Below are 24,214 nucleotides of genomic sequence, written 5' to 3'. Positions count from 1 at the left end.
GCTATAAGGAACAAGGCTCGCAAAGAGTTGAAGAAAAGAAACCAAGAGCAGCTCTTATGACCGGGCAGGGACTTCCAGTATATCAGGAGCAGAGGATTGACTGAAGAAGTCCAAGAATTAGACTCTCCTGCTCAGCAACCGGAAAGCCAGCCTCTTCTGTTTTGCTGGTTGCTGAGCAGCCTTTTTAAGTCGGTCGACACATCAGCTGGTATGTAAGACTTCATTGCTCCGCGTTTCACATTATCTTCAGTAAGAATGAATGCTGGATGCCATCGTCGGGTCCACCATGGCGTCCACGAGTGACGGCTCATCGACCTGCTTTGAGGAATGAAGGAATGCTGGAGGTTCAACAGTCCGTTCACCAGTAAGTAGTGTGTTCGCTATGGCCTTCCTCGAATATCTGCCACGGACCTTATCATTTCCAGACGTGGCAGTATCCAAGCCAAACCCCATTATGTGTGCGATGTTTCGACGGAAGGTTATCACCTGCTGGTTCTTATGGAGACTCTGTGCGCCCTCCATGACACTTATTGTCGTTGACACTCATTTTTTTGGAATTTGAGGATCTTGATGAAATGGAGTTTAGACCTATGATATGAGCTGTTTTTCATGAGATACTGTAGAGGAAGAGTTGTTGATGGAATACTTACAGGTAGGTCTTGGCGATCGCATCCGCAGTCCCCGGGGAGCAAAGACGCGCCCCCTGAAATGCTTAAATTAACAACAGCTCCAGCCTCCAAGTTTATCAGCAGAAACCAGCCTGAGCTTGCGGATTTGTTTCAATCTCGTCCTCTGATAATCCTGAAGACTTGTTTCCTGCTGTTTGCAATTATTTTTCTTGGTTCCTTGGCTTCTTCCGTCATTTCCTGTCACCAGCTCCCGATCGATCATCGACCATCGATCATTCATTCATCCGCGCAGAGAGAAAATGCTGTGGCTCTTCCAATTGATCAATCATCACAGCTAGAACTCACTCCATCTCCTTCTCTCAGAAATTCCACCTGTTGAACAGCCCGCTCTGCTGGATGTTTCTGCGGGCTACGGTTCCCCAGCAGCAGAGGATTTTAGCTCATGCTCTTCCCTTCCAACAACATGCCGCAGGTTCCCATGGCGTTCTGGAATTTGGCCCGCCTTACGCTTCAATTCGCCACATCTCATCGTCACGGTGGATAACTCTATCAGCTTCCGTGGCAAGCCAAAATCTTTCTTATGCTCTGGCCCAGAACCGTGGACGTTCTTTAGGTTCTGTTCGCCCGCATGGACGCGTTTCAGGCGTGATTGCGACACATTCCTCTGCTGGTGGATTGTTCAAACTGGTGACCACGCCAGCTTTTCCTCCATACCTGCCTTTAAGAAGATTGTCGCGATCTTCGGAATCTGTTACCATGCCAGCCTGCGCAGTTGCGCGGGACGACACCGACGGGATCTCTGACACTGTCGGAATTGCCCCACAAGCAACCAAGTCAAATGACGAGCCGTCTCAAGATAATGTGCCTTTAGACCCAGAATCAGATGAGGATATTCCTGTTGAAGCCGAGGAGCTTCAGGATGCTCTCTCGCGTCCCCCGCCTGTGAATAGTAGCTACCTTCCGCTCCCTTGGAAAGGCCGATTAGGTTATGTAAGTCAGGTCAATTCGCGCATTTTTTCGGATGCCAGCCCCTACGTAGTCGTGTTGCTTATGATGTGGAGGCCTGTTTGAATACATATCTACGAAACGCGAATCCGCCAGTGTTCTGTTCTCGGACCTGTCGCATTGCCTCCATTCTCGAAAACCGACACCCACTTGCGGATCCTTCACAGCCGCCTCATCCGACCAAGAACCGCCCAGATCGGGGCCAGACGCCGGATGTTGCCCGCGGGCAAGCCTACGTTGAGTCTTTGGGCCTTGTCAATGCGCGAGATCTCATTAAGCTCCTGCGCTGGAATGACAAATATGGCATCAAGTTCATGCGGCTGAGTAGTGAAATGTTTCCTTTCGCCAGCCATAAGGAGTATGGCTATAAACTTGCCCCATTTGCATCAGATGTTCTCGCTGAAGTTGGACGTGTGGTTGCCGAACTAGGCCATCGAGTGTCCGTCCATCCTGGCCAGTTCACTCAGCTTGGCTCGCCCAGACAGGATGTCATCGAGAGCTCGATCCGCGATCTGGAATATCATTCGGAGATGTTGCAGCTCCTCAAGTTGCCTCCGCAGCAAGATCGTGACGCTGTCATGATTCTCCACATGGGTGGTGTATTCGGCGATAAAGAGGCCACACTGGATCGGTTCCGGGAGAATTACAAAGATCTCTCACAGGATATCAAGAATCGGCTCGTCCTGGAGAATGACGATGTGAGCTGGTCAGTGCATGATTTGCTGCCCATATGTGAGGAGCTGAATATACCGCTTGTCCTCGACTTCCATCACCACAACATCATCTTCGACTCCAGCCAAGTGCGCGAGGGTACTTTGGATATCATGAACCTTTTCGACCGAATCAAGACGACTTGGACACGTAAGAACATCACGCAGAAAATGCATTATTCTGAACCTGTCCCCTCCGCCATCACGAATCGACAGCGGCGAAAGCACAGCAATCGAGTGTCCACGCTCCCACCTTGTGACCCGACCATGGATCTAATGATCGAGGCCAAGGACAAGGAGCAGGCCGTTTTTGAGTTGATGAGGCGGTTTAAACTGCCTGGGCACGACCTTTTCAATGATGTATTGCCCTACACGCGGACCGATGAGAACAAGCCTTTCAAACCACCTCGCAAAACCAAGAAGAATGGAGGGTTCGTTGACCTCGAAGCTCTAGTCCCTCCTCCTCCTACCATTCCCGAGGAAGAAGTAGGCATGGGCGGTCCGGAAAGGAGAGTCTATTGGCCACCAGGTATGGAGGAGTGGCTTCGACCGAAGAAGATCATTCGTGTCAAAGCAGGGCAGAGCCCGGCAAAACCGAATGCGTCGAAGAAGAAGGCAAACGCAAATGATGACTCGTCACAGATAAAGGAAGAGCATGCTGATGAGGAAGATGAGGCGCCAGCGACTCCCAAGCCCAAGACTCCTCGTCAACCCAAACGCACTGCAAGTGTGAAAAAGCAGTCAAGCAGGAAACGGAAGGCTTCGCCGACTCCGCCCTCTACTCCATCGGTCTCTGATATCGATGCTTTAGATCTGGCGGAACCGCCCACTCTTTCTCGTACCGAGACTGCCAATACCCGTCGTAGTCGCCGCGCAAAGACCGCGAAAAAGGTCAGTTACGCCGAGGAGAGCGACTCTGTATGAGGAGATTGCTGCTGGAACATTGCTGGGCCAGACTTGCATACGGGGACTGTGAAGTTAGTCTCATACATGTACTATAATCGAATATGTAAAAGTAAAAGTCACTCCTCGACGGAAATAATAATTTTGATTCGTCTCACTATTTGGATACTTCGTAGTTAGTGCAGCTTTAACCTGATGATCTGCGGGCGATGATGAAACGAGGCCACCGGGCCTGTTCCGCCTCTCCACAGCTTCAACTCCAACAGCCTACAAGTTCATCGATCCGGGACACTTGATCTTCTACGACCTTGACGTCGATAGTACCAAGCTCTGCTTATATCCTCCGAATTAAACTCGAACTAGATAGATCCCTTTCATATCAAGACCCTGGCTCCCAAAATCCATCCTCGCAGTCGCTGGCTAGCGCCCCCGCCGTCTTCCCAGTTCAAGCGCCAACCCCTCTTTCGGTTTCTCCCCTCGCTGCTTCGTCCCTCGAATCGAGACCGACAGTCCAGTCCAGGCCGGCTCCTCCGTTTCTTCCGTCTCCTCATCGGTCCTCACGCCACCCGCCGCGCTCAGCTGCGCCTTTGGGGTCTGCGGCACGAGACGATCCCTGCTTTCCGCCATCGAGCACAAGCAAGGGTTTATCGCGCCATCGTTCAGCAGCAAGCAAGACGGGCACATAGACGTACATCGGGCAAGAGGGGTATACTTGAGCTTCTGTTTCTAGGGCGGACGGGACCAGCCAGGCGACTGGGCGCTGGTCCTGCTGGAGGGTCGCAGCTTGTCCCACGCGTGAAAGCTCTGCGAGCCGGAGGACAAGCCCCGGATGCAGCTGCAAGATTCTCGATGTCCCAGTACGAATCGTCCGCTTCTACATCGTGGGGCGCCGGGAGTGGCGGGCGGCGCAAGAGGGTCTACGAATATCTGAAGGCGGCTAATGAGCTACGACAGACGTATACTGCGCAGTGGGGGACGCAGAGGAATAACCAGCGTGATTACAATGAGGATTACTACAATACCCCTGGTGCTTTTTCCGATGTGGAAATCGCGCGGTCCGGAAATGAGGAGATGGTTCTATTCCCAAGCTATGCGCGGAGACTTGTGAAAGGGAAACGGCCGGAGGTTGAGGCTCGCCAGCGTCGTGATTCGACTTCGACGATTGACGAGTACCGTGGTGTGTCGGACGATCCGGAGCCCGCGTCCGAGTGGACACGATACGAGGATGAACATGCAGTCGTGGCTGTCGATGTGCGAGGCTGGGTCTACGCACCTCAGCGCGGGCCAATGACCCGGAAGCATCGCTTGCTGATTGCGCTGGCCAGGAAGTTGAGCGGAATACCTGCTCCTAATAATACGACGGCTGATAATGGCAATGCGAATGCAGATGTTGGAACCTCTACGAAAACGAACGGGGTTAGCGAAGAGGAAATCGTTGATCAAGAGGCACAGTCTATCGTCAATGACGCGCAGAAGAGCACGGATCCCGTGTGGAAGGGCAGCGCTTCCGGTGATCGCAGTTCAAGTGCTTCTCCGGGGAAGCCCGTGCAACGGGCAGCGACGATGCCCGAGTCCTCGCAGTTGAGTAAAGATGAGCTGACAGTTGCGAATGCGCATCTCATGGAGAGACTGCGTCCGTTTCTCACAAACCCAATGGCCGCGATGCCTGTGACTGTTTTCTTCTACGACGACGAGCAAAGTCAATCGAGAAACATCATGACCGACGAATTGGGCCACTTCAATCTCCGTGCAACGCTGCCGTTTGTCCCAACTCATATCCGCGTGTTGGCCTCCGAGGAACTGTCCGCTACAAAAGGGATTCAGATCGTCGAGCCAACAGGTGTCAGCTTGATTAGTGACATCGACGACACCGTGAAGCATTCCGCCATCGCAAATGGGGCGAAGGAGATGTTTCGGAACACATTTGTTCGCGAACTGGCTGACCTCAGTGTCGATGGTGTCACTGATTGGTACAACAAGTTAGCCCAGATGGGTGTGGAGATTCACTACGTCTCTAACGCACCATGGCAGCTCTACCCGTTGTTGGAACGCTATTTCAAACTGGTTGGACTTCCTCCCGGGTCCTTCCACCTGAAGCAGTACAGCGGCATGCTGCAGGGGATTTTTGAGCCTACAGCAGAAAGAAAGAGAGGCTCTCTGGAACAAATCCTGCGGGACTTCCCTGAACGCAAGTTCATACTGGTCGGCGATAGCGGTGAGGCAGATCTTGAGGTTTATACTGATATCGTCCTGGCGAATCCTGGCAGAATTCTCGGGATCTTCATTCGTGATGTCACCACGTCAGACCGTAAGAACTTTTTCAACAAGTCTGTCGATCATCTAGAAGGCGTCCCTGCTCGAAGTTACAGTACTCCTCAACTTGTCGATGACTCAGATGCGGTAGCAAAGCGGCCTGCGTTGCCGCCTCGTCGGCCCCGTGAATCCCCAGGGCCATCTGCAGATGCCATTAGTATTGATAATGGCGACCTGATTGATCTACGGGACGAAGTGCAAGAGAAAAATATACCGGCAGATGCTCTCAAGCCCGCAAACTTCCGTACGCCGCCCATGAAGCCGAGCAAACCCTCTTCTCTTCGAGCTGTGACGACGAATTCGGAGCTGGCAGGAAAGGAAGCTTCTTCTCAAATCCAGGATGTCATCCGGCGCAAGCCTGTTCCTCCAGTCCCCCCTCGCCGTCCAACTCCAACAGATCAAGAGAAATCTTCGAGCTCCCCTCAAGCATCGGCGCAGAGTACAAGTTACGCTGGCAGCGTCATAAATGCAGTCCAATCGGTCACAAACTCCCTCCCAGCCATGACGAATCAGTTACCGTTCCGACCTAAGACTTTTGACGGCAATGTCGGGGTTGATCAACAATCTGACGCGACGAAGTTGACACGTCCCAAGCAAGCCCCTCCGCCTCCACCACCGCGGCGCACAAATCCAGGGGCTTCAACTGTGACTTCGGATAGCACCGGTAACCGTTCAGCATCTCAGAAAACACAGTCATACCCAGCTTCAGCCGCTGCTGCTGCGTTCCAGTTCGCGTCTGAGCGCCTCAATTGGTCTGCGTCGCCAGCTAATTCTCTGCGGTCCAGAGCTTCGACCCCAACGTTGAGTCGTTCCAGCACAAATCCTGTGAACAACCAATCAGACCCGTCGTCTGTTCCCCCACCTCCTCTGCCAAATAAGAGAGAGGAGCTGTGGCGACGGCGGTGGGAACGAGCTAATGAGCTCCTAGCGGAGCAGGGAGTTGTGCTGGGCAGTTGGCGTGTGGGGAAAGATATGGAGGATGTCAGTGTGTGGCTGGTACAACAGGCCATGAAAGACATGCAGAATGATTTCAAAACGCATCCTGAACCGAAGACATGAAGTTTGTTTGTATTCTTGAACCACGATGTACATTTTCCTCGATGTCTATAGCATACGTGATGTATACCCACCATATGATAGATCATGACATGAACAGCGTTCTGACCGTTTACTTCAAACCGAGCGTGATAGAATAACCATCAGTAGATAGAGAAGATTATTTTCTTCAGAATCAGACCATTTGACCACTGAAAAAGCCCTCTTTTGTTCTGGGCTGGTGGCTGCCTCCAGGTCGCCGTTGATCCCCGCTTCAACAATCTCAAACTGCGTCATACGCTTTCTCTCTCACTTGCTCACACGACCCTTGGCCATGCATTCTTGTGGGTCTTTTACGAACAAGCATGGATCAAGGATCAAGGGGAACTCATGGAAGTCTTCCAATTTAAGGGACGTGCCGTAACTCAATTGATGGCTGTCACACCAATAATATTATCGAGGAGCGGCATATCAAACTTCGCCTTGATATGTGGAGTGGAGTCCACCAACAAGACCTCAAAATTTGATCGAAGGATCTCTAGGGAGAAGGGACCATCGTTCGAAAACAATTAAACGAGCGAGGTCTCCATTTTCATAGGTATGGAAAATGATACTGATAGTCTGACTGATAGTCTGGATGGTCTCCAAGTCTCATCAATAAAGCTTGCGCAGAGCTCATCCCATTCAATCGGCGGATCCTCATGTCGGCCTGAATATTCATGACGTCTCGCTTGGTCACTGGGAGACCAGTCGTTACACAGGCATCATAAATTGAGGTAAGGGGTCTGATATAAGGCCGTCTTCACTCAATAGCTCCAGTTTCGGGGTCTCTGGCACTGGCGTCACCACTGGAGATGCTGGGGTGAGTGTGACAGTGGAAGAGATGCATTGGCGCCAGGCAACAATCCTTCTCTTTCCTGAAAGAGGCACGCGCATTAGTCGTATATCGTCATGACGTGTTCTGCTGGGATTTTTCTCGGAGACTATCTAGGGGCAAGAGGGTGAGAACCTTTTCTTTCATTCCACAAGGCTGGAGGAACAGCCACTCATATGAAATGAAACCGTCTGGGCAGGGAAGGTCAAATCCCGAAGCTGAGCCCTCTTGATGATGCTGACGGTGATCCGACATCTACGTGATTCATAGCTACTGGTGGAGCTGAAACCATCTGGGCATGAAAGGGCGAATCCCAAAGCTGAACCCTCTCGATGATGCAGACGATTCCATCACCCGAAGGGTAGATAGGATCTGCACTTTTGTGACACCAGCTGAACAATCACGAGCAGGGTACTTTGCCCTGTTCCAGGCTCTGTACCACGAGATTCGAGTGGAGACTCTGCTAGGCCTTGCGTATGTCGCCTGAAGATACTTGCGAGACAATGACACCCTAGAGAGGGTAGTCGACATCTACGTGACGTGTCAAGAGTCTCTTCAGGGTCCAGCTGTCGCAACGGCAAGGCCGATTCCTCTCAGGTCGTAACATGAAGCGACTTGATTTAACAGCTCCCAGCCGCGCGAGGGATCTGTCGTGAACCCAAATCCTCATATGCTATCTACACCATGTCAGAAGTGGACAAGCGGTTGCAGGTCTCGCTCCACACCCCTTCTGGGTCCTTTTCCGAGGCCGTGGCAGTCTCCCAAGGGGCCATCAATAAGAACCTCGATAACCTTCTCAAGCTATATCCCGATTTTGCGACAATCAATATCTCCGCTCACGATGGGACCATGGATGCCAAGCTGGATTCCGGGAGAGTGGCCTTGCACATCCTAGATAACAATCGAGGCATGGTGGACTACTTCTGCACCTTCAAATCGGGTACGGTTTCCGTATGGGATGACGAACTGGAGTATGTGGCGCTCCCATCCATCGAAACCTCATGTCGCCTAACACTTTCACCCAGCAACTTCACGGACCCAATTGACATGACTGGCTGGGTATTTGCCTTCGCCGTCAACATGGGGAGCGCGGATGTGGATGAGAGCACCGATGAATATCAAGACATCGCATCCGCCTTTGCCCAACCCGGCGATTACTCTATATGGCGCCTGTATAACTGTAAGCCTGGCATCGCTTGCGTGGTTTCCGGTTGTTGAGGTGACAACTTCCCAGCTAATCAGATTGCCTCCTTCAAGTAGAGTACCCCCGTCTGCCAGTCACACTACTCTTGGTCAGCTCTTCTGACTCTTCGCAGTAAAGACGCCAGCTCTTTCGGCGGCTACGAGTTCTCAGCCAGTGGCCTCATATCGTTTCAGGCCATTATGCTTAAATGGGCCGATGCCGTGGTCAATAAAGCTGAGGAAGAGCCGCGCATATCCAGAGCATTGTTGACCAGTGAGACAATCGAATTATGAGTGGCCTTGATATCGCCCCAGTTGAGGATGAATCCGATCCACTCGATGATCTTCTCCGCGATCTCCAGAATCTTCTCGAAAATCCAGCTGATCGCTTTGCCGATCATCTCTGCCGTGTTGAGGATCCAGCGGTAGGCTTGGCCTGCGATCTCGACCCAAAAATGGCAGAATTCTTCGGTGGCCTCGATTGCCCAGGCCGTGATGTCATTGAAAACACCTTCGAGCCAATTCCACGCATCCTGTTGAAGAGATGAATGTCAGTAGGGTACCCATGTTACGTGAGGGGACAGCGTTAAGAGAACCTCACGTCTAACATGTCGATGAAGCCTCCGCGCATATAGAACCTCTCCTTGTTCTTTCCAAACATGCCGTGCTTTGGTTCAGCCCTTGTCACCGAGCTTTGTCCTGTGAGAGTCGCGCCTCGTCGAGATACCGCAGCCGCTACGGCTTGAGCTGCCTCGTTCAGGTCATAGTCATCTAGGCTGTTGCTTTCCAGCAACCGATCACCATTCTGCAACCGTGCGTTTTTGAGGTCGTCTCCGGTCTGGATCTTCGACAGGGCATCATACACCTTGACAGCGGGATCAACCACGGCCCCATCGCTCGCGGAGACCCCCTCGGTTGAGGCTACTGTGAAGGTGTAAGTGGAAATGTCATCGGTTGGGACTATCAGTGTGAGTAGCCCCTCCTGGTCAGTCACGACGGGAGTCCCGGATGGCGAAATCTGCAAGGGCATGCCATTCATGAGGATGTCCACGTAGCCAGAGCTCTGCAGCAACACCTCCCCGTCCACCCGAGGGGAATCATCATCATTATAGACCCAGATCTGGGTTGTATAACTCTTGAGCTCAACGACTTTATCCAGCGTGGGCGTGTAAAACGGGGTGGGCTTCCAGAGGCCCAGCTGCGGGTCATGGCGAATGAGACTCAGAGAGCCGCCGCTGTCGGACACGATGATCTGGTCCTGCCCTAGTGACGGGGACTTGAATACCGAGAAACGACCACCTTGCCGCCGAGCAAGCACCGGAATCGGGTGCTGAACCTCGCTGAAGTCCGCATCGGTCGTGATGTAACCTACAGTCTCGTCGGCAGCTTCCGCCCACACTGTGACCGCCTGAGGGGACTGAGCAACATGAAGCTCTGAAATCGAGGAGAAGAAGCTCTCCGCCACGACACGTGTGGGTTCGGAGTTCTTGTACAAGCACTTCCTGGCTTCGAGTCGATACAATCCACTCCCACCGATGAGCAGATCTGTGAATCCGTCGGCATTGACGACAGACCCCAAGCAGGTGGCATCTAGTACCGAACCTTGTTAGTCAAGGTCTTAGATGATCATGGCAGATACCTACTTCTAGGAACTTGCAGGGTAACCTGATAGGTCGGTGACTGGAAGATGAGCTGTACTTCGTCTATGGACCGAGCCCGTCAGTGTCTGGGCCACCAAAGAGCATGGGGTTCGCCTGACCTTGAATGATGTACAGAGCTGCCTGGCCTAACATGGTGCCATCGCCAAACGGAACAGCGAGCGGCTGAAGGGCCAAGATCTTCGTGGCATCCTCCGGTAAATCGACGTCTGTTCGAAGATCCCAGCTTCCCAGGTCATTGCTGACATTAACCTGCTCCAGATCCTCCTTCTTGTTCAGGTACTCCAGAGGTTGAAAAGCGACGAGCACCGGAGGGTAGACGCTGCTTCCAGTAGCGCCAACCTAAATGAAGCGAATGTATGTCAGACGCGATGAATAGATGGGGGACCATCGCAGCACGCAACCCACCGAGAAGAAGGAATTCACGCGCTGGTTATAGCTCTGCCCTGTCTGGGGGATTATCAGCCCACTCAGGTCAGAGCCTGAGGAACTCAAGTCATACTCGCTCGGCTGGAACGGCTTCAAGACGATGATCTCGCTTGCATCTTCGTTCTCCGTGGACTGGATGGCCAGGACCAGAAATAGGTTCATTCCCGGACCTTGGGATACACTGAGAGCGTGACCCACATAGCTGGCGTCGAGCCTCAGCAAGCCGCCCAAGTCGTTCAGCTGCTTCTGTCCATACGCATCGTTCTGGACCACATAGAACTTTTTATCTGTGCCCAGGGAGAAGACGGCTGGGTTTCCTTGCTCGTCCGCAACCGTGAAAAAGAGAGAGGACTTGGGGACGGCAACTGCCGCAACATGCTGTACCATCAGCTCGAAATCGTGGTTTACGGAGAACATGATGAGATCGCTGTTATTGGAAAGGGGGGTGTCTTGTCAAGAGCTATAGAGCCGTTCTCCTCTCAATGGGCAAGTAATGTGCGCGGTGAGCCTTGTGCCCCGTCGATTGATATTTAACCCCTCCCAGCTGTCGCCTTCTCCCACCTGCCTGGCTCAAAGCCACGTCATGGATTTCCGCAAAATTGACAGGACTGACAGGAAGAGAGTCTGTACATGCTGTCGCAAACGTACGTGCTTTGCCACTCCCTGTAGTCATGACGTGTCATGCAGCGACCTCTATCAAAATCCCTCAGCAATTGCTCGCGAGCCAGCAGCTTGAGATCATCGTACGCACGATGGTCCAATCCTGTACCCTCGGCTTCGCCAGCAAGCGGGCGACTCGCAGAGGAAGTACATAGGCCTGAGCTGCATGTCACACTCATGTAGGTTGGCTGATCTACAACTTCGGCCTCATGCCTGTGGTCGGGTCAACCAGGATGTAATTAGGTCTCCTCCCACCCAATCCGCCAAGAAGGTCAATACAATTAGTCTCGTCTTACGATGGATTATGAGGTAGCTGAAACTCCGTATGCTCGGATGTGGAAGGGCTGAGATTATTTCGCACTGACGTGGCACTGGCAGGCTGCCATACCCTAGCTCAGAGCCCATATAACCGCTTCAGCGACTTAGCGAGAGACCTCGCGTGGAGGCTTGCGGCGGGAATAGCAAATTTATCCCACATATCAAACCGCTTTATGTCTTGCTAGAGCTACATCCCCTGTAACGTGTAGTCCTACCATCTACAGGCCATATCGCCCTTGCCCTGGATTGCCAATGACATTCAGGAACTATCAAAACATCCATTTCTCCCATGTGACAGTAGTCTACGTACTGAGCCTTGTTCAAAAAAAAGGTCAAGACCGATGCACAATCCGTACTCACTCACATCTCCATCAGACGCTAGGTAAACACATCGGGGGTCAGACGAGCTCTCATCCTCGATCGGAATATAACTTACCCATCGTACTTGGCCTCGATCAAAAGATCCCCACTTTCACTGAAAATCGGATCCTTGTAGAAAAACGTTCCACCACCGGGAATGACGAACCGGGAAGCCCCAGTCAGATTGGTCTGAAGCTGCGTAGCAACGTCTAGCAAAGGGATCTGGACGAGCGCATCCACGAGATTTGCCCTGAGGTGCTCCCCGTAGGGCGGATATACGACGCCAAACGGCCATTCACCCCAGCTTGGTTTGCCTACGTCGAACATGGCGGATGGGTCGCTGGGTAGGTTCAGGGAAATCCTGAGCCCACCCTCTTTCACCGAGTCTAGGGTCGCGTTGATACTCCACGTGGCTGTCACTTTCGATCTGCGCCATCCACTGATCAGAGCCATACACAACAGAAAGCGAACGAAGGTAGATAAAGACGTACTCGCATCCAGAGGCCCAGACAAAAAACCAGTCCTGATTCTTGAAGTGCAACGATGTCGTTCCAGACAGTGACATTTGATTAGTGCCCGGATGGAGTTCAAGCTTACTGCTGCTGCTGGCTTCCTCGGGAGTCAACGCCATAAGATATCAAACGGTTCAGGGTTTGAGCGATACTTACTCCAGAGCTCCAACTTGATCTTTGGCGGCGAATCTTCAGTATACTGGTCCGGGGGGGACCACCTCCACTGAGTGCTGCTCCATGAAACCGGCTTAAACCGGAAAAAGCTCGAATCACTATCCTTGACAGATCCGGGTCCAACATGGAGGTATTTCTCTGGGTGAGAAATTTGTTGCCCCGCGTGAATATTGCGGTCCGGCTGGATCCATGAATAGATGTATTGATTCAGCGTATTCAGGAGGGGGGCTGTTTCTCGTAGCAGATAGCTTTCCATGAAGACCTCCTTGCTGATGCAAATGGTACCATCCATGTCTGGGGTCACGAAATTGCCGGAGTACGGCAATGGGTCGCTGGGAAGATCCAAATGCTGCGTCATTTCCAGATACAGAAGGACATTATGGTCACCCTTGTCACCGGGACCCTCCGTAGGATACTTTGCGCCTGGCTTGATGTACTCGTAGTTTTGAAACTTGAGCGAAGTCGGTGGAAAAGTCGGCGCCGCTTGATTGACCGAATGGGGATCGATCGCCTTCGATGCATATCCGATCGTTACTGCAATGGTGGCAAAGGCGGATCTCGCCCCGGATGCGATCGACGCCTACTTCGACGGTTTTAGCGATGTGATTCGAAGCACATGTGATGGAGGCGCCCCTGACAAGATCGCGAATGCGCCAGCAGACAAGAGCACTGCCCGGAATAACGAGACCACTCAGCGTGCAGCCGCATCGACGAAGGTCAAATGGTCGCATTATCAGGTATGGATTTCTTCTATCCACATATCATGCATGACAGTTGGATGCTCACACAACCAGTGTACGCATGGCGGTGCCATCCAAGGCTCGCGGGTCCAGAGCGAGGGAAAGCTCCAAAGTAGCGATTCATCGTTCGACGACTTCTGGACAGATGTAATTGCCCCCCTCATTGATACCTTCGCGTCGATGGCCAAGGAGGCTGGATTGGCGCTGTTTCACCTCTTCAGCCCAGCGGACTCGATCACGCCGCGGCAAGCACTATCGCAGCTCGGCTCAGACATGTTGCTGAAGCTTCTAGACGGCATCAAGAGAATAGCCAAGGGGCTCGTCAGTGTCGGATCTACCCTCATTCGAGACATCAAGTCCGCGTTCAACTACAAAATCAACATCCCCATTTTCTCGTGGCTTTACAAACATGTTCTCTCCGGGAATGACCTGACCGTTCTGGATGGCTTTGCATTGGTCGTTGCCATCCCTGTGACTGTCTTGACCAAAATCGTCACAGGTGAACGTCCTGCGGATATGACAACCCTCAACTACGGAGATCTGATGGCTGGGACTGCCGACGCAACCCAGATGATGCAATTCAGCCAGTTTGCCAGCTCCTCCAGCCTCTGCTGCCGACCTTTCCTGGCCGCGCTTGAGCTGGTCGAGACGGTTTTTGGGGCCCAGCACGCACGATTCCAAGCCTGTCATATCAAACAGTACGGCCGGGTCCAACCTCTTGCATCGGGCGGAGACCTGGTGACGAAGTATTGGAAGGACGTGTTTGCGGTGATTGTAACTGTGGCTACAATCCCGTTTAACCCTGCTGAGACTGCTTACGATCTCCGATGGGGGAGCTGGGCAGTGTGCACTGTCAATCGAGGCGTGGATATGGCCATCCGACGGGTGACGGCGGCGGGGCCAACGAAGAAGGCTCTCGGGATGGCGACCATCATGCTGGGCAGCGTGAACTACGGTCTCGTTATCGCGGCCCGCATCGAAGAATTCCAGGCGCCAGGCAACCAGGAAGCGCTAGTAGTCCTCGACTGTGTCTCGGGAACATTTGATCTGGTGGATACTGTCTGTCACGGCGCGGCCCAGCTGGATGTCGGTAAGTTGGGACCTTCGCTTTTATACTCGACATAGGGATATTATAGACTCACTGACCGTTTCGCGTTATTTCAGATCCTGAGTCCGCAGCTGCTCTCGAGGTGGCCTCGATGGCGACCGGCATCTTCGCCATCGTTATCACCGGTGCAACCTATATCACGCGTGCTGCGGAGGGGGAGTATAATCACATTATTTCGTACCTCTAATCAACCCTTGATTTCCAGGGAGCAAGTATGGAGCGGGTATGGAGAGTATGGAGAGGATGGAGAGGATGAGTTTGTGGCTGGATTCCCAAAAGGGTAACAGCCTCGGCTCACGGCTATCACAGGAAAATAACTAATCGTCCCCGCATGATTGGCAGTCTCTCCAATCCCCAGTACTTGATACCTATATTTTTCTCGCAAACCATTCTCAGATCAGCTCTAGATTAGTATTGACCTTTTATCTCTGTACATACCTCTGTATAGGAAAACCTCAAGCTTCCGCAGACCCCCCCCCCATCATGTCCAAGACCTTCACCCGCGCCGAGGTCGCGAAACACAACACCGAGGACTCCCTTTGGTGCATCATCGACCACCGCGTCTATGATCTGACCGACTTCCTGGACGCTCACCCCGGCGGCAGCGTCGTCCTCGCCCAAGTCGCCGGAAAAGATGCGACAACAGACTTCTACAATCTCCACAGACAAGAGGTTATCGAGAAGTACCGCGACCAGCTCTGCATCGGCACCATCGAGGGCGAGACTCCCGAAGTCATCTCGCCCGAGCCGGGCAGTCTGAGCACCGTTCCCTACGCGGAACCCCTCTGGCTGCGGCCGGAGTTCAAGAGCCCCTACTACAAGGAGAGTCATCGGCGGTTGCAGCAGGCGATGCGGGTGTTCACGGATCGGTACGTGACGCCTGAGGCGCAGGAGAAGGAAAGGGATGGGACGTATATCAGCCAGGAGTTGATTGATAAGATGGCCGAGGAGAATGTGTTGGCTATGCGGTTGGGTCCTGGGAAGCATTTGCATGGGAGGAAGTTGTTGGGGGGTGTGGTGGATGGGAAGGAGTTTGATTACCTGCATGATATGATTGTTGCGCAGGAGATGGTTCGAAGTAACGCGAGAGGTTGGTGCAATTTGTTGGCTCTTGGGCAGGGCAATGGGGCTGACGTTTTGCAGGCTTCCAGGATGGAAACATGGCCGGTATGGTCATTTCGTTGACGGCTGTCCAGCAGTGGCTGCGCAATGCTCCTCTGCGCGAGAAGGTCACCGAAGAAGTTCTGTCGGGTCGCAAGAAGATGTGCTTGGCCATCACCGAGGCATTCGCTGGCAGTGATGTGGCCGGTCTCAAGACGACGGCAACGAAGACACCGGATGGAAAGCACTACATTGTCAATGGCACCAAGTAGGATCGTCCCGATGTACTGACGTCTTAACTTTCCGTGATGCTAATCAAACGACGTTTAGGAAATGGATCACCAACGGCATGTTTGCTGACTACTTTGTCACTGGCTGCCGGACCGAAAAGGGCTTCACTGTGCTCCTTATTCCTCGAGGTGAAGGCGTCGAGACCAAGCAAATCAAGACCTCTTACTCCACCGCCGCCGCCACAGCATTCGTGCAATTCGAGAACGTCAAGGTTCCCGTCGAGAACCTGCTGGGCGAAGAACACAAGGGTTTCATCGTGATCATGAGCAACTTCAACCACGAGCGGTTCACCATGGTCTGCGCCGTCATTCGCATGTGTATGACCGTCACCGAAGAGTGCATGAAGTGGTGCAACCAGCGCATCGTCTTCGGAAAGAAGCTCATCGAGCAGCCTGTGATGCGTCAAAAGTATTTTCTCCTCTCCCCCTGGCTTGCTTCTGAAAATGATATGTTGCTGACCGTTGGTGCTAGACTCGCCCGAATGATTTCTCTCTGCGAATCCAACCAGGCCTGGTTGGAATCCATCGCTTACCAGATGTGCAACATGACCTATGCTCAGCAAGCCGCGCACCTCGGCGGTCCTATCGGCCTCCTCAAGTCTCACGCTACCCGCTCCGCGCAGGAAATCGCGGATCATGCTACGAATATCTTCGGTGGTCGTGGAATTACCCAGACCGGGATGGGCAGGGTCATCGAGATGTTCCACCGGACGTACAAGTTCGATGCCATCCTCGGTGGCACGGAGGAGATCCTGGCTGATCTCGGCGTGAGACAGGCGATGAAGAAATTTCCCAAGGCGATGCTGTAGATGGGTCCTGCAAGCGTGGCCCTCTACAGTTAAGTCTATCTGTAATCATATATCTTGTTCCTTTCTTAGATAGCGTTGCCTCTGTCTAAATATTGAGCTCCTATACCAGTCAGACTCGACATGCAATCAACCACACTAAACCTGCAGCGCTTCTTGTCTATGTTTCCTGCTCCTTGGCTTGATACTCAGGGTCCATACTTGTCTCAATGCGACGAGGAATTCCCAGTAGAGCTCGCCCTTGAATCCTCTGCCATATGGTCAATGTGGGACTTCTTTCGTATTCTGGGCCTTTCATGAGGGCCAGATGATCCAAATAGCACCTATGTTCTACACGGGAAAATAATTGAGTCATCTCACAATGACTCATGTCCGTTTCGCATACTGATTGCTGAAGCGTGAGTTGGGGATATTGCCTGATCAGGAAGGTCAGTCAATTCTGGGGTGGGCCTGCGGCTTCGATTCCGAAATCCTTCACAGTTGAGTAAAGAGCTTATGGTTAGCCGCAGACTCTAGTACTTTACCTATTGAGATGCAGTGGGCGGTCTTGGCGACAGGCGAGGATATACTTTGGTGTGAAAGAATGAGGTATTGCTTTTTGACTGTCCATGTGACATACCGACGTACCACCGGAGTGTCAAGCTTCGATGTCCCCTGCGGACGCAACTCTGGTGGGGTTGGGAATGGAATGTGATTCTTAAGCACCAAAGAGCACCCTCCATCTTCGTGGAATATGCGCGTTTCAATTGTATATTCTTCTTCCTACGGTTGACCATAATGCAACTGCTACAAGTCTCTGGGGCAGCATATTACGATTCCTTGCTCGGTCGTCGACCACAAAACCCGCCCCAGGATTTCACTCGCGTTCTGTATATTCCTCGTCACAGTTCAGCAACCGTGCACCTCCCGCTATATGATGTCGCGGAGCAGTATCATAATGCTGTCAAGGGATGCGTCCTGAACAGCAGCCAGTACGCAGTTCAACTGAGTATGATGGAGAAGCCGCGAGATGATGGGATGAACTGCGAGGTGGCCTATCATGTCAACCTAGATAGAAGCGCGACAGACAATGCGACAGTCCGATTGCAAGTGCAGCGGAGATCGTTGTTTGAGGATGGCGAGGCAATAGCGCAAGCGTATGTATTCGCCTAGTTGTAGTGACTTCACTGTACGTTTGTAATGTTGACTGCTGAAATGCATAGTCTGATTCGACCGCCTCATGACGGATGTCTACTCGCTATCGGCAATAGTCAGAAAGGAACTGACACGTGTTGCATGCTCATGGCAGCCTCCTTCCCGATACAACCGAGCATCCGAGGAAAATATAGCATCCCCCATCCTTATTTCACGTTCCTGCTGCCAGGGAAGAACAACAACCAACGGATAGTCCAATGGCAGGTCCACCCCAAGGAAGATAGCCTGCGTCGATACACATTAGTTGAAATAGGTGCGGCATCGGAAGGGCCTGACGTCGCGCTGTCGAAAGACGATGCGCGAGAGCCTAAAATTCTAGCAATCTACCATCATATCGGGATCGCCGTGTGGTTGCCAAAAGATTTCAGCGAAGGTGTGCTTCTGCTACCAGACCAAGCAGGGTCGGAAGATAACGAACGGGAGGCGTTGGTAGTTGCAAGTCTACTGGCTTTGCTTTGGCAACTGCGGGAGCAAGCACAAATGAAGCCGCGAAAATTGAAAAGTTGCCATTCTCGAAATTCCCAAAACATGTGGCAGAGGGCAATTTCTGTCCTTCACAGGCATTAGCTTGATCATCAATTGGTTGTTGGATAATCGAGTGGATCATACCATGACTTTCATATAATCAGATAATCATGCTGCTTTGTCAACTCAGGTGAATGAGTCTGTAATCAGTCAGAAGCCTGTAGAAAGGAAGGAAAGCAAAAGTTTAGTAGCATCGCTTACGAAAGTAGTCCAGGAAATGTTCCGATCATCGTCAGGGGCTTGCGCAGCCCTCGCAGCCCAGACCCTCTCTAATAATTCTCGAGGTACTGGATTGCGGAACTCAGACCTTCGCTCAATCTCATTCAAGCGCGCGATGACATAGTATTTGGAGTGAGGAGAGAGTGCATCCGATCCACCCATGAACAAGGGCAAAACAAGAAGCTCAAGGAGGCAACAATCCGAGGGAACTCTGGCTGTAGCGTCTAAGATCCTCGCCACACACTCCTGTATTTCATGGCTTCGGGATTGTTGTAATGGGTCTAACAAACGAAGGATGCGTAGAATACAAGCGTACTGGAATGCCTCCGCTGTGGACATCCATCGAGGATCAGAGCTTGGATATATTCTGGCTGTCCGGTCGAATGAGTAGAGCTTGTGCTTTGCCGATTGCAAAGCAACTCGATACTCATCGCATGATAACCAACCGAGATTGTATTCCTTTGCTTTCTCCAGGGCTTCTCCAATCACCAGGAAAATTTCCCTGGGGCATCCGTTAACTAGCTCGAACTTTTCATCGGTGGCACTGGCGACGGTTTCGCGAATGTCTTGAGAGAAGCACAATCGTTCAGGACCAGCAAAGGCACGAATGATGTCAAGCCTGGACAGAATTTGATAGTCAGTGGGCTGAGGTGCTCGATCACGGCGCTGACTGCAAATACCAGGCCAAATTTCCCAAGAAGAAGACCGCTCGTCGTCGCCGACTATTCAACCCATCCGCTAATAGTAGCTGTTTACACACTGACATTGCCCCGGTAATATGTATGCCATGGGTAGAGATACCCGTCTCAGCAATCTTAAGCTCCGTCAGAAGTCTTCCGAATGTAGCTAACAACGCGTTTCTCATGATGACTTACGTCGTGCAGAAGCAGAATCTGGATTATGGCGAGAACAGCATCTTGTTCGTCCTCATGCAGGAAATTAGGTCCCTGGCTCTTCCTGATTTCCTCGCTGAGAGCGCGTATGGCTCTCAGCCGATACTCGACTGCAGCCTCCTCATATAGAGACATATTTCCTGTCAATTTGCCAAGATGAGAGGCCGAGAGTCCAAGTATGGCATATAACAAGCCAATTTGTTTCTGCGCCAGTGGGAGTATATAGGCTCGATAAGGATTGCTGCTAGTACCACCTATCTCAGCAATTTGATGCGGGCATATGAAGCTTTCATCTGTGCCACTATGGCGTCAGTGTTTCTGCCTTCCAAGCTTCAGCCAATGAGATCTTACAATGCGACAACAACATCTCAGTCTGGGTGAGATTGAGTATCTTTGGAATGTCGTCTGGCAATTCCATTGCGTTTCTGCTGGGCTTCTCAGAAGACGGTCGCGTTGGCACGCCCTCTGTCCGTCCAGGCGTGTCCGAGCCCGGTGTTGGGGTAGTAGAGTCTTGTTTCGACTCAGCAATGCTAGATTTAGCTTTGGTGTTCCTTGGAGTCGGCACTCGTGCGCCTTTCCATCTTCCCCGACTAGCGATTCCGCAAAACCGGTACTGGTCGGGGTACCCGCCGCATTCTAAGCCTTTTGAGATGCAACGTTGACACTTAGGTCTACCCCGATCACACTTGCGGCACTTTTCCCGGCATGTCTTGCATGCAGGGCCTGCAGCGGTACCTAACGTCAGAAGTGGTTGGCTATGGTTGCACAGCATAAGATGAATAGATGGTGACAAACCAGCTCGTGGCATCCCGTAGGCAGCGGATGCACTTCAGAGGAGAGGGCGTGACTCTCACTCTCATAGAACAAGACGAGGTGTCAAGGTGAAGTAATCTGCAAAGGAAGTACTGAAATGACAATTATACAGCCAATCATATTCAATTGAAACGGTTTTCCAAGGCAAACATATAATGAGTAATCGAGGTGTTGGCGTTTTGTATATTTACCAACTCGTCTCAATTTCAGTCGAAGGTAACTTGTTCAGGTTCGATAATACGACCATGATCTTCGGCTGGAATCGATAACCGCCACCAAGTTTCGACACTTGTCTTCAAGCAGCTATTCAATATCTTGTAAGGTCTTGAAGATTTCCAACGATAGATTCGTTTGGTTGCATTAAGTTGATGCTGCTAAGCACTCCGAGGACACATATAGCTAGGCCGCATTCGGTAAGGCATCAGGTATCCATGGATGAGCTTCTGATCATTTTGCACGTGAATGTGGGGTGTTTGCATCATTTGTCTGATTATTCTACGCAGCTAGCTGATGCCTACATCTGTACTTCGCCACTACTATAGCCGTCATATCTTTGTATAAGACAAACATACTTCCCATTGATGCTTTGATTTGCACAGCTGGGAAGATGGCTGGAAGCACAAACACGCTCAACTCTGACAATGTAGTAGCTCTCGCTGCGAGGGCTCTTAGGGGAGACAATGACGGTCCGCTTAGCCTCAGAACACCCTACGAGGCTATTGCGCTCATCGGCCATGCTTGTATGAAGGCAGTCGACTTCAGGCTTCTCGGGCTCGGAGAGGAGCACAATATAGGTCTGTGAGAGAAGTTTATTCGTTACCTGTCAACCTTTACTGTTCTATTGTTGAACCTCTCTAACTAACGTGCTCGTTCGTAAGCAGAAAGCTCGACCGAAAACCAGACTTTACCCGCAGAGTGGAATGCTAACGATACATATTCATTTCGCTATGCTCATTCACAATCCTCCATGCAGTTCTTGCTGAAGATCAGTCGATTGGGGAATAATGCCGTTGTCCTCGCCTTGGCCTTAGGCGATGACAAAACCTCTTCTTTTGATCTGCCAGTTAAGGACTACATTTCCCAGTCCGCCCTTCCCGTCACTTCCACGGACAACTTGACGGAGACCCTAAGAGAGGTGTTCATTTCCGAAGCGCGGCTGAATGACTTGATTGGGCTGTTTAAAATGAACGTGATTCTGAAGCTAGCTCCTGGCCTGTACAAGGAAGGATACGAAGACACCAACCAAGCCATACGGGCAAGGCAACAAGAAAGGCCACCTCAATACGATCCCTTAAGGGACGATACACTACCTCAGCCTGCACGCCCTTATCCATTCGATGATCCCCTGGCAGCAGGTCCTCGTCGACCGGCGCCCCCAGGCGATTTTGCTCCCCCGGGATTTGAAGACGAATATGAAATCTACAGACCCCCTCGAGGATATCCCCAGGGAAATGGGGGTCGTAATCCCTTGAGTATTGGTGATAGAGATTTGTATCCTGCCGGGCTCGGTCCCAATGATCCGATTCGAGGCGGCGTTGGCCCTGGTCTCGGAGGGGGAGGCAACGGTGGCGGCATGCACCCAACATTTGACGACCCCTTGTTCGGTGGTCGCCGAGACGGTGGTTATAATCCGCAAGTTCCCCCTGGGTCTCGATATGATCCCGTAGGTCCCGGAGGCACGCCATTCGGACGAGGACGTGGAGGAGGATTTGGCGGAGGATTTGGCGGTGACATCATTTAGGCGCGCGGCTAAGTTGTAAGCTATTTGTAGCTGGCAAAAGCACACAAGACGGGCTCGAGTAGTAATTTTTTGCTGGATTCACACCAGAATGCGAAATAGCATGATGAAACCAAGCTATGAAAAAAGCACCTATTATCCGCAAGTATAGCTCTTTGTACAAAAGTAATCGCCTCGCCTTCTTGGCGTCGAGTAAGTCAACGTTTGGTCGGGGTTCGAAGGTCCTGGAGATCGTGGGGGGACGGTGTGGCTTGGACGAGCCAAAGTGTGGCGCATGCACGACACCTAACCTGCTCGTCCTCCCTGGCGTCGTCCAGCACAGCACTACAGCACAGCAATCCCTCCCCCTTCACCAACACCACCAGGTCGCTTCTCTCCCAACTTTCCATCTGCCATCCATCCCACAGTGTCCGAATTTTTTTCCCCGCCCGTTTAAGCTTATATTGTTCTTATTCAATTCTATCTCCTTTGTTTTGTGGATTCCCGCGTCAATACAACCGAGAAAATCCCTGGTCAGCCTCACGAGACCGTCCCCTCCCAGTCTCCCGCCCCTCCTCCACATTTGCAGTTGTCTTGAGCTTGTTGTCGGCCAACACAATGGACAACAACATGGAAATTGATCCGGCGCGGTCACCGGAGCCTCATCACCTTTCGCCCACAACCGACCCTGGGTCCATACCTACGCTCGATGGGTGGATCGAAAACCTGATGGCTTGCAAGCAACTAGCGGAAGATGATGTTCGGAGACTTTGTGATCGAGTGCGTCTTCCTAGATACGTGTCATCGACACCGCTATGGCAATGAAATCTAATTGAGGTGTGCGCGTTACAGGCTAGAGAAGTGCTGCAGGAGGAGTCGAATGTGCAGCCAGTCGTATGTGCTTCCCTCGGCCTGTTATTGCCGTGTGATTGATACGGATCGCTCGAGTTGTTGACCTGAATCTCTCAGAAATGCCCCGTGACTGTCTGTGGTGATATACATGGTCAATTCCACGATTTAATGGAGCTGTTCCGCATTGGAGGTCCTAATCCTGACACAAACTACCTCTTCATGGGTATGTGGATATTTCACCCTTGATTCGTTCTTTTTCTCTTCTTGCTCCTTGACTCATGACAAACTCGCGTCTCCAGGTGACTATGTCGACCGTGGTTACTACTCTGTAGAGACCGTCACCCTTCTTGTCTGCCTCAAGATCCGTTACCCCCAGCGAATCACCATTCTCCGAGGAAACCACGAGTCCCGCCAGATCACACAAGTGTATGGATTTTATGACGAGTGCTTGCGCAAATACGGCAATGCTAATGTCTGGAAATACTTCACCGACCTCTTCGACTACCTTCCTCTCACCGCTCTCATCGAGAACCAGATCTTCTGCCTGCACGGCGGTCTGAGTCCCTCCATCGATACTCTTGACAACATTCGTTCTCTGGATCGGATCCAGGAAGTTCCTCATGAGGGACCCATGTGTGATCTGCTCTGGAGTGACCCCGACGACCGATGCGGCTGGGGTATTTCTCCCCGTGGTGCTGGTTACACCTTTGGGCAAGATATCTCGGAAGCATTCAATCACAACAACGGCTTGACTCTTGTTGCACGAGCACATCAATTGGTTATGGAGGGATACAATTGGTCGCAGGATAGAAATGTGGTCACCATTTTCTCGGGTACGGCCCCTTTTCCCCGCTCGTGTCTATGCACACCACTAACCCGCCGTTCTCAGCCCCCAACTATTGTTACCGCTGCGGTAACCAAGCCGCGATCATGGAAATTGACGAGCATCTGAAATATACATTGTATGTTCCATTAAAAAGCGAAATTGTTTATCTGTACTAACCGATTTTCTCAAAGCTTACAATTTGATCCTTGCCCACGCGCGGGAGAACCAATGGTCTCGAGACGTACACCTGATTATTTCCTGTGATGTGATTACAATAGACCGACTTTTTTTAATCACTACTGGCAAGTTGAGCTTCTACGACCCTTCGAGAGGGCTACTGGGATGCTGGGAGCATACGAAAGGATCCA

General features: G+C 51.9%; 8 protein-coding genes across 8 annotated transcripts; 7 read left to right on the top strand and 1 right to left on the bottom strand.

The window, feature by feature from the left end:
* Positions 1-1,385: 1,385 nt before the first annotated feature.
* Positions 1,386-6,619, top strand: CDV56_106554 (uncharacterized protein; the record flags this gene model as incomplete). The annotated part of the gene is made up of 3 exons (XM_026760173.1): positions 1,386-1,619; positions 1,658-3,262; positions 3,611-6,619. 3 exons carry the CDS (start codon positions 1,386-1,388, stop codon positions 6,617-6,619), a joined length of 4,848 nt encoding a protein of 1,615 aa, XP_026615372.1.
* Positions 6,620-7,767: 1,148 nt separating this feature from the next.
* Positions 7,768-8,729, top strand: CDV56_106408 (uncharacterized protein; the record flags this gene model as incomplete). The annotated part of the gene is made up of 5 exons (XM_026760027.1): positions 7,768-7,943; positions 8,020-8,029; positions 8,097-8,440; positions 8,495-8,649; positions 8,704-8,729. The coding sequence occupies 5 exons, from the start codon at positions 7,768-7,770 to the stop codon at positions 8,727-8,729; spliced, it is 711 nt and encodes a 236-aa protein (XP_026615371.1).
* Positions 8,730-8,842: 113 nt separating this feature from the next.
* Positions 8,843-13,120, bottom strand: CDV56_106126 (uncharacterized protein; the record flags this gene model as incomplete). Its single annotated transcript, XM_026759745.1, has 9 exons — positions 8,843-9,184; positions 9,253-10,241; positions 10,295-10,354; positions 10,411-10,651; positions 10,718-11,165; positions 11,387-11,611; positions 12,153-12,503; positions 12,568-12,685; positions 12,745-13,120. 9 exons carry the CDS (start codon positions 13,118-13,120, stop codon positions 8,843-8,845), a joined length of 3,150 nt encoding a protein of 1,049 aa, XP_026615370.1.
* Positions 13,121-13,301: 181 nt separating this feature from the next.
* CDV56_106022 (uncharacterized protein) lies at positions 13,302-14,797 on the top strand (the record flags this gene model as incomplete). Its single annotated transcript, XM_026759641.1, has 3 exons — positions 13,302-13,499; positions 13,557-14,592; positions 14,667-14,797. The coding sequence occupies 3 exons, from the start codon at positions 13,302-13,304 to the stop codon at positions 14,795-14,797; spliced, it is 1,365 nt and encodes a 454-aa protein (XP_026615369.1).
* Positions 14,798-15,093: 296 nt separating this feature from the next.
* Positions 15,094-16,810, top strand: CDV56_105888 (acyl-CoA dehydrogenase family protein; the record flags this gene model as incomplete). Its single annotated transcript, XM_026759507.1, has 3 exons — positions 15,094-15,700; positions 15,754-15,979; positions 16,042-16,810. 3 exons carry the CDS (start codon positions 15,094-15,096, stop codon positions 16,808-16,810), a joined length of 1,602 nt encoding a protein of 533 aa, XP_026615368.1.
* A 774-nt stretch (positions 16,811-17,584) lies between these two features.
* CDV56_105631 (uncharacterized protein) lies at positions 17,585-20,300 on the top strand (the record flags this gene model as incomplete). The annotated part of the gene is made up of 5 exons (XM_026759250.1): positions 17,585-17,943; positions 18,010-18,426; positions 19,383-19,525; positions 19,592-19,724; positions 19,952-20,300. The coding sequence occupies 5 exons, from the start codon at positions 17,585-17,587 to the stop codon at positions 20,298-20,300; spliced, it is 1,401 nt and encodes a 466-aa protein (XP_026615367.1).
* A 758-nt stretch (positions 20,301-21,058) lies between these two features.
* On the top strand, positions 21,059-22,192 carry CDV56_105485 (proteasome inhibitor PI31 family protein; the record flags this gene model as incomplete). Its single annotated transcript, XM_026759104.1, has 2 exons — positions 21,059-21,245; positions 21,330-22,192. 2 exons carry the CDS (start codon positions 21,059-21,061, stop codon positions 22,190-22,192), a joined length of 1,050 nt encoding a protein of 349 aa, XP_026615366.1.
* A 594-nt stretch (positions 22,193-22,786) lies between these two features.
* Positions 22,787-24,110, top strand: CDV56_105336 (serine/threonine-protein phosphatase; the record flags this gene model as incomplete). Its single annotated transcript, XM_026758955.1, has 6 exons — positions 22,787-22,948; positions 23,021-23,062; positions 23,138-23,243; positions 23,320-23,853; positions 23,910-23,982; positions 24,038-24,110. 6 exons carry the CDS (start codon positions 22,787-22,789, stop codon positions 24,108-24,110), a joined length of 990 nt encoding a protein of 329 aa, XP_026615365.1.
* Between the last annotated feature and the right edge of the window lie 104 nt (positions 24,111-24,214).

This window comes from Aspergillus thermomutatus (assembly GCF_002237265.1).
Source record: "Aspergillus thermomutatus strain HMR AF 39 chromosome Unknown NODE_68, whole genome shotgun sequence".
Classification (NCBI taxonomy): Eukaryota; Fungi; Ascomycota; class Eurotiomycetes; order Eurotiales; family Aspergillaceae; genus Aspergillus; species Aspergillus thermomutatus.
Note: the sequence above shows the minus strand (reverse complement) of the source record. Positions and strands in the feature narration are given on the sequence as shown.